This window comes from Nicotiana sylvestris, chromosome 9 (genome assembly GCF_000393655.2).
Source record: "Nicotiana sylvestris chromosome 9, ASM39365v2, whole genome shotgun sequence".
Classification (NCBI taxonomy): Eukaryota; Viridiplantae; Streptophyta; class Magnoliopsida; order Solanales; family Solanaceae; genus Nicotiana; species Nicotiana sylvestris.
In genome coordinates this window covers 96,744,216-96,753,003 of record NC_091065.1, presented here as the reverse complement: position 1 = coordinate 96,753,003, position 8,788 = coordinate 96,744,216, and the positions used below count along the sequence as shown (strand labels likewise).

Below are 8,788 nucleotides of genomic sequence, written 5' to 3'. Positions count from 1 at the left end.
TAGACGTACTTTTGCAAAATTTGCACATATATTGATACCCAAAAGCGATTAAATACTTTTACTACTTAATGAATTATCGTCATACAAATAAAACAAAATTATGTATAGCTTTAAATTGATATTTTTTACTCCTCAACCACTAGCTCGAGATAGGTTACAATTTACAACTTACAACCACGTCTAGCCTACCACACTAGAACATACAATATTTATTTGTGTCCGATATACACTGAATTAAATAATTTAATCGAAATAATTAAAAATTAAAATGAGAACACATAATGCTTAACTATGATTACACAATTGATGAATTGTATAAAAGGAAAAATATCTTACGAATAAACAATGAAACCAAATAAAGTTTTATTTAAACATCATCTCAATTTCAAGTTAATTGCATTGTCTATTCTGTTTTATTTGGACAGGCATTCTTAGGTGAGCACGTCTCCACATATTTTATATTGTTTGATTTAAGCGACTAATTTTTAATCTATGGTGATCCTTTTACTTTAATTATCTAAACTTAAGCAAACTTAAAATGGCCTCAAGTTATAGCTTGTTTGACCAAGCATGTTCAAGGCTAAAATTACTTTTGAGTTGAGGTATTTGACCATACTTTTAGGAGAGAAAAAATATTTTTGAGTTCAAACAAAAGTTATTTTTGAAAAGCTGCAAAAAGTAGTTTCTACCCAAATACTTTTGAAAAATACATTAAGAATTACTTTTTAAAAACCGGACTAATTACTGCTCAAAATTATTTTTCAAATCGTTTAGCCAAACATAAATTATTTTTCAACAAAAATATTTTTTTAAATAAGCTAATTTTAAAAGCCAAACAATGTTATTACTGTCCTTTTGTAATAGTAGGACAAAATTAGAAATCGAAGGGTGAAAACCAGACTCCAGAGTGTTAAAAAAAAAAGGGAGACAGCGGGCCCCACAAAGTTGAAACGCGAATTGGATTGGGGGGAATAAAATGCCTGGAAATGGAATTCGCATGCTTCTGTTCATATTTCCCATGAGAACGATATTCGGACGTACAGATCTCAGACACGTGGACTCAGTCAGTTAGACGTCGCTGTCGATGGAAACAAAAAGCAGAAAGGACACTGTACCGACAAGTCGGCGGCTGCCGCCATGTCGCGGTTTGCTTTATTGCCCGCAGGTTTTAATCAGGCGACCTCAGTGACTTTACAACCTTTTCCCCGCTGTTTCTTTAATAAAAGCAACTAGCTAATCAAGCTACATGTTGTAGTAGCATCATATTAATATCGACTGTTCATAGAGTTGCAGTCCTAATTAGAGTGAACATTGGGGTTAATGCAAATTTGGGGGGTGGGGGAGTATAAATGGTAGTCTGTGTTGGACTGATCATTGGCATTGACCCCTTACATGCCAAATGCCGTAACTGTATGCCTTTTACTCTAAAGTCCTTTTTACCCCTCCTTGTTTGTTGCTTCCTGCAATAAATACTCCAATAAAAAATGGTGTTTTTTTTCCTTTTCATAAAGCAATAGTTTCTGATAAACATAAAGAGAGAAAGACAATGATGCTAGCTGATAGTATCAGATAATCAAATAGACTTTCACGTTTATATAGTTCTTAATTACAAATTTATACTTATTTCTCGTTACTTATACAAATATATGGCATTCAAATTTTTGTAATAGGATTTGAATATGTGATATCAGTGTAATTATCACTTGTCTCTACAAATACATAAGCCCTCTCATTGGAATACAAATACATATATACACGTTTTCATGCAATATCAAGTACTGGTCTATTTCTCCTTCTTTAAAAAAAAAATATATAATATACTCTAAAAAGAAAGTACTCTCTTTATTTGAATATCACTCTCTCATAGTATCTTGTTTATTTTAGTTTCGCAAATATTTGCGCATTAGAATACCCAGAAGACAATTTGTTGTTTTAAATTCTACTTTTACTCATCCAAGAACTTATGATCATTAATTACTCATTTAAGAAGGTGACAAAAGATAATTTAGCCAAATACCTTATAATAAATGATTTTAGTAGTTTTCTTAACAATTGTACCAAAAAGCTCAAAACCTTAAATAAACAACATATAAGTAGGACCAAAGGGAGTTAGCTCACGCCACATTTATGAGCTTGTCTTTTAACGCATCCAAAGTTCACATTTTAATTTAGTCAAGTGAATTTGGTTATATGTTTAACATAATGTGTACACATACCAACGACTGATTATTTATGACATATTATTTTGTAACCTGCACATGAAATTGGTACCAATGGTTGGAATTAACATACTAGTGAAAGGTTGTTTATTGAGATGACATATGAAAATTCAAGTACGACGAGCAGTAAAGTTTCATTTCATAAAAGCCTTTTTAATTTGTTTGCTATTCATAGAAAAATTATGATAAATGAATAATTCACTACATTGACTGTCGTTGAAGAAGAGGAAAAGCATGTGACTTCTTTTTCTCATCCTTGTTCACGCAACAACAAAGAAGACAAAATACTTGTAAAAATGTACAGAAGCTTAAAGGACAGACAACTAAAGAAACAAAAAAAAAAAGTGGCAAATCGGTCATTTGACCATAAGGAACGTAGATGTTAACAGTAAAGCAAATCTCTGCAACAAAACCTGTCTCTTTGATACCCTTCTCTTTCATTTTTCAAGACAGACATCCTCTTTTCTTCTCCCTCCCTCTTAAATACCCTTATTATCATACACTGCTTTCTTGTCACTTCTCAAACTTTTCAGTTTTTTGTTTTGTTTCTCTAACCAAAACCATGGTTTTCTTACCAAAACTCTCCCTTCTTGTTCTCAACTCTTGTTTTGTGTGGGCGTTCATGACTAGTACTCTTGTGTTTTCTCAGCCTGCTCTTAACATGGTGGAACAAGAATCAGTTTACAAAGTTCTTGAGTCTATTAACTCTGAAATCCCGTGGCGTTCTTTATTCCCCGATGATCTCTGTTCCTCTTCCCCACATGGGGTTGTTTGCGACTACTTTATTCAAGAAAACTCAAACACAACATTTACTGCTCATGTAACTGAGATTAGTCTTGGTTATGTCTCAGATTATGCTCCTAACCCACCTTGTACTCCTAATAGTACTCTAAATGCTTCCCTTTTTGCTCCTTTTTCTTACCTCAGAAAGATCTTTGTTTACAAATGTTTCACTGAAAATGAGGTTTCTTTGCTTGACTTTGGCTCTTTGCCTTCTTCTGTTGAGGAGCTGGTTTTCATGGAAAACCCGGGTCTTCTTGGGATAGTAAGTGAAAAAGTTGGTAACTTGACGAGTTTGAGGAGGTTGGTTTTGAGTGGAAGTGCTGTTTCTGGGAAAATACCAGATGGGGTTGGTGGTTTGATCAACTTAGAGCAGTTGACACTTTCAAGAAACAAATTTGGTGGTGAAATTCCAGTGGGGTTAAAGACATTGAAGAAACTCAGGGTTCTTGATTTGAGTCAAAATGAGCTTGAAGGAAATGTTCCTGAGTCTATAGGAAACTTGACTCAAGTTTTGAAGCTTGACTTTAGCTACAACAAGTTGTCTGGAAAAATTCCTCAAAGTTTAAAGGGTTTGAAGAGTTTGGAGTTTTTGGACTTGAGTTACAATCATTTTACCAATTCTGGGATTCCATTGTTTTTGGCAGAGATGCCTAGTTTGAGGGAAGTGTATCTGAGTGGGAATTTGCTAGGAGGGCAAATTCCAGAAATATGGGAGAATCTTGGGGTTATTGTAGGGATAGGATTATCAAAAACAGGACTCATTGGGAATATTCCCACTTCTATGGGTGTATTTTTGAAAAAGATTTGCTATTTGGGGCTTGACAATAACAAGTTGGAAGGGACATTGCCTGAAGAGTTTGGGGCATTAGAACATGTGAATGAGTTACATTTGCAGAACAACAATTTGAGTGGAAAACTTCCATTCTCTACAAGATTTGTCTCCAAAGTTGGAGAAAAGTTGAAATTGGAAGGCAACCCTCAACTTTGTGCAGATGAAGACTTGAGAACTTCTAATGTTAGTGGTAGCTTGGGGCAACTAAAGTTGTGTAACAAAGCTGATGTTCCCAAATATGTCCCTTTCTCTAGAGCATCTTTACTGTTGCCTGCTTCATATTTTCTTATTTTTCTTGTAATTTTGTGTTTCCTGTGCTAGTAGATAATCTTGGACATATACTGATTAATGACTTGAGGATAGAAAAATTTTGGACTGCTGTCCTGGTTTCACTTGTTGATAGAAGATTTTTTGGGTTCTAGTAGAATTTACTTTCTCTCTTTCTTTTCGGGGTTCAAGAAGAAGCAACCAAGAGATGTAATTATTAAGTTCTTAATTTAAGGAATTTGCATATAGCAACATTCTTGGTTTTCTATTTTCAGTTTTTAACTGCAATGTTTTTCTGTGGTGTATGCAAAACAGATTGCCAGACTTGAATGTTGTGTTTTCCAGTGTATTGTCTAAGGAACAATCATATACTATTATATTATCATTGGAAAAATCTACATGGGATAATGATGACCAACTACTGCATTAGTTAAGAAGCAAATATAAGTTGAATACAGGGTAATGATGTATTGTGCTATGATAAGATTCAGACTTCAGAGTAATGGAATGGCTTAAAAGGAAAAGTGAAAAAAGAACTAGGAAAAAGGAAACTGAATCTACATTGCAAACAAGGTATCAAAAGGTTAGATTGTAAATATAGGTTCTAATCATTGTATAAGAAAAAAATTGGTATATCAAAACAGGTGGCCAGTTTTAACTTAAACTACACAAAAAATTGACTGTTGTTGAGTCCATCTTATGTTCTTTGTTTTTCTTAAACAATGCCACTACTCTTTCTCTATATCAGTGTTTCTTGAACTTAACATGGAACTTTCACATCCTGTGTCTGTTCCATTATCCATTGGTGCTGTACTAGAAGAGGTGGTGGCTTTGGATTTAGAGGTTCGGGACGAGCCGGACCCCACTCCACCATCCTCCTTGGATTTCTTCCGCCTTGTTTTTTTGGGTATGTCCGGGAGGTCCCTTGCTGGAGAATCAGAGCCACCATCACCTGAGCCTGGCCGGCTGTGTCGGCTTGACCTTGAACCATCGGATGGCTCTTTGGTGTGTCGCCTCCTGGATTTGGACTCTTTCTTTGGAGAAGTAGCACTACCAGTCCCAGTTTCTGATGAAGAATGGCGCCTTGATGTCTTTGACACTTCTGGTTGGTCATCTGGTAATGAAGAATTTGCATTTTTGTACTTTTGGTTTGCATCTGCAGTTAAATTAAATTTTACAAATGATATGCAGTAGTAAAATGTCATTATCAGTGTGAGAGGAAAGTTACCTTGAGAAACAAATTTGATATCGGGATGATCATTAGGATCTAATGGAGGACCCAAAGGGGCTGTATGAAATTTTCCAGGTTCTTTGAATTCTTTCATCTGCACAAACATATAAAGTGGATATCAACGGATGTGATAAAGTTTTAACATAAAACTATGAAAATCATTACCCAGCTGGGAGATTCAACGGATGGTCCATCCCATCCTATATGGGCAACATGCTTTACATCTGTAGGTAAACCAATCTGCATTTCTGCTTCTTTTTCCCCTTCTGCAATATCATTATGTTATTCCCCTCATTATTAATAATCTGACGAAAAGTAAACAATGAATTTGGGTCCCCAATACGTGCACATTTGAAACATGAACAATCACCTTGTAGTAATAATAAAAAGTAAGGAAATTAAATGAAGGATCATTGCTTACCAAATATCTGAGAAATACCTAAGGCCTTTAAAAGGCCTTTCACCTTTGTGGCCATCCTCAGCTGCTTTTAACTCTACAACTTTTTCTTCTTCTAAATGCTACTAAAGAAGATGTTTCTTTCACTCAAAAATCATGCATTTGTTTCTTGAATCTGGAAAAAATGAAGGTGAAGATAAATTAAACTCATATTTATATATGATATTTAGAGGAAAAAAGTGAAGATATAATTAGAATTTTACCAGCTTCTTCAGTAGGATGGAAGAAAGTGAATGAAATATATATATATATATATATATATATATATATATATATATAAGAAATCAGCAAAATGGGGTAGCTCAAAATGACCAAATAGTGGATTGGGAAAAAGAAACTGAAAAATTCAGATATAAATCAAGAAATGGACTCAAACCCTGAAAAAAGAATTTTAGGTTCGACTCCTCTCTAACTATCATAAAGCAAAATGATGTTAAAGCAATCCTTTCATCCATTCAATGGCAATGAATTGCAAGCCATTGCTAACCAGAAGCCTATCGTAAATTTAGGAACTGAAATTAATTTTCATTTTAATCTCTATGGTTTTATTGACTTTTAATTTCTTGGAAAGCTAAGATAAAAGCCACTAAAATCGAATGGTCGCACAATATTTTTGTTAATGAATGCCAATCCCCCTCGTTCTCAAGGGAATGGCTCAATTACCAAGAGGTTGCAATTCAATTTTTTTTACCTTCTCTATCCCATTGTAATAAATTCTTTTAACGACTTCAAATCTATATATATATATATATACAAAAGAGGGACTTAGAAAAGTGATGTGACATCTCTCTAAAGCCAAGGATCATATTTATCTTTTTTCTCCTTTTTTTTTTGTTTTTTCTTACTCATTTTTCATTTATTCTATTAATTAAATTATTAATAGAAAGTCCAAAAGTCATGTTCTAACGTATTATTTTGGTTTCTCTTCGCCATAAATCATTTTGTTTCCAAACCGTTGCGAAAGTAACTCATTGTCTCTATTATTTCTTCTGTTGCTTATGATTAACCATTATTAATATATGGTAATGTTGTACCGTTTGAATTCTGGCAACAAACTCATACACACACTCTAACTGCTCCCTCTTTCTATCTATTATGAGCCAAGAGGGCAACGATGCAATTGAATTTTTTGGGAGGCTGACAAACATTTTCAGAGTTGTTAAAAACTCAAGTGATGTGGATCTGTTTCTTAGTAATTCTCAACATTTTGTTAAGCCGTTTCAGAAGAGAAGTTGTTCCACATGTTGCTATAGTGTTTATCTTGTGAATACCAGATAGTTTTGCTGCTTTGTTTTAAATAATTCTTAATATGTCCCCTTGCTTCTGAGAACACGTAAGTTATTCGGTTTTCCTTGTAACAGATTATACATTTAATCTAGCTCTTATTTCATTGATGATCTACCTTCATTTTGTCTTTCACTGACTGTATTTCACATTTTAATAAATTTTTCTTTAATTTCTTGGTTTACTAATTAACTTCACTAAACTTTTCAAATGTGGTCGGGGTTCCTTTTTTCAGGGATATAAGCCAGCAGTGGAAAGTGGAAGAATGACTTTGCAGTATATATGTGAACTTGGATGGAGGGAAGGTTTCTGAGAATTGATGTAAAGATTAATATGTTGTTATCTGTAGTCTCATTCTTTCTGGAGGAAACATCCGATATACAAGGACGCGCGTTTTAGTGATTGATATATCAAAATCTTTCAATGAATAAATTGAGATTATGAGATCTTACCAACTTCTGCAGAAAGCTATGCATTTGGTGTTACTGTTTTTGATGGGAAGAGATAGCAAGTCATAATTTAAAAGTTCTCTTTACCATTTTTTATTAGCATAGATAAACTCGATATGTTTACTTTAATGTGATTTTTTCTGTGATTATTATTAGAAGAATTTTTTTTTCACTATATAAGTGTAGTGTTAATATTAAGTCAACTTTTATACCTTTGAAATCTTTCCGTGTGATTTTTTTTTTCTCGTTAATATTCTCTGTTAATTCAAAACAGAAAACAACCTACAATAGAAACTGGTTTATTCGACCGACTAAGGTGTCAGTTATATGGCACATCGTATAAGCCATCAAAGATACATTTTCTCTCATTTTTTCAGTTATCTTCTTTTAAAAGTACCGCTACATAACTCACCTCTTCAACTTCCTTATCCATAACTCTCAAACTGTTAAATTTTAGTTTATAAGTTAATGACACTTTATGACACTCCTCCATTTTGCCGATATAAATTCATATTTTGTCATAAGGATTTTTCCCCCAAAGTTGTGTGTTTCATGTCATATTTGGAATGGTAATGTTGTTTGTTGTGGAATCAGATGACAAATTTAGATATTAATTTACTCTCTTTTCCTTGCAGAAAGACAGATATATAATGGTAGTACTCCTATTTTCTAATCAGAATAATTACACGATTGATTGCACAAACCACGAAAGAAGCACACAGTGCTATAATGATTGCTACTTTTTTATTTCTTTGGTAGAAACAAATGCCTTAAAGCTACATGTATAGAATAACTTGATTACATATAGACCTTAATAGGAGAAAAAGTCCCGACATTAATGAATATACAATTTATAAAAAAATAAATTTAGCAGACAAAAACACATTCCTAAAATATAAATGTACTACAATAGAGAATGAAACAATAAAATAACACTTCTACATAAAAGTAATGGGTATACTGCTCACAAATATTCATACAACTTTTCGATAGATGTACAATATTGCCACTATGGGGAATAAAATAATAAAAGAACATTACTATAAAATAAGAACAATAGGTAATATTTCGATGGTGCTAATTAAGTAGTCTTCTTTTCCTTTTGGATTGACATAATAATTTCCTAAGAATCATGTCTTTTGTCATGAAGAGTTAATGAAAAATACCACAGGTGTTAACAATAAGATGGATTAAAACTTGAAATCCATTATTTTAAAAAGAATCATTAAAACATGTTTTTGAATATAATGATGAAATAAAAGCTCA

At 33.1% G+C, this 8,788-nt stretch overlaps 2 protein-coding genes across 2 annotated transcripts; one reads left to right on the top strand and one right to left on the bottom strand.

Moving 5' to 3' along the window:
- The first annotated feature begins 2,685 nt into the window (after nt 1-2,685).
- On the top strand, nt 2,686-4,303 carry LOC104246335 (piriformospora indica-insensitive protein 2). Its single transcript, XM_009802148.2, has one exon. It carries the CDS (start codon nt 2,782-2,784, stop codon nt 4,153-4,155), a length of 1,374 nt encoding a protein of 457 aa, XP_009800450.2. The 5' UTR covers nt 2,686-2,781; the 3' UTR covers nt 4,156-4,303.
- Nucleotides 4,304-4,512: 209 nt separating this feature from the next.
- On the bottom strand, nt 4,513-6,199 carry LOC104246344 (CRIB domain-containing protein RIC8). Its single transcript, XM_009802156.2, has 5 exons — nt 5,993-6,199; nt 5,754-5,904; nt 5,498-5,598; nt 5,330-5,426; nt 4,513-5,257 (listed from the first exon to the last, which is right to left on the bottom strand). Exons 2-5 carry the CDS (start codon nt 5,806-5,808, stop codon nt 4,830-4,832), a joined length of 681 nt encoding a protein of 226 aa, XP_009800458.1. The 5' UTR covers nt 5,809-5,904; nt 5,993-6,199; the 3' UTR covers nt 4,513-4,829.
- Between the last annotated feature and the right edge of the window lie 2,589 nt (nt 6,200-8,788).

Coding starts and splice junctions, on each gene's coding strand:
- LOC104246344 (XM_009802156.2), bottom strand. CDS start 5,808: ATGGCCACAAAGGTGAAAGGCCTTTTAAAGGCCTTAGGTATTTCTCAG. Junction 5,599..5,753: donor AGGTATTTCTCAGATATTTG/GTAAGCAATGAT, acceptor ATGATATTGCAG/AAGGGGAAAAAGAAGCAGAA. Junction 5,258..5,329: donor TATCAAATTTGTTTCTCAAG/GTAACTTTCCTC, acceptor ATTTAACTGCAG/ATGCAAACCAAAAGTACAAA.
- LOC104246335 (XM_009802148.2), top strand. CDS start 2,782: ATGGTTTTCTTACCAAAACTCTCCCTTCTTGTTCTCAACTCTTGTTTT.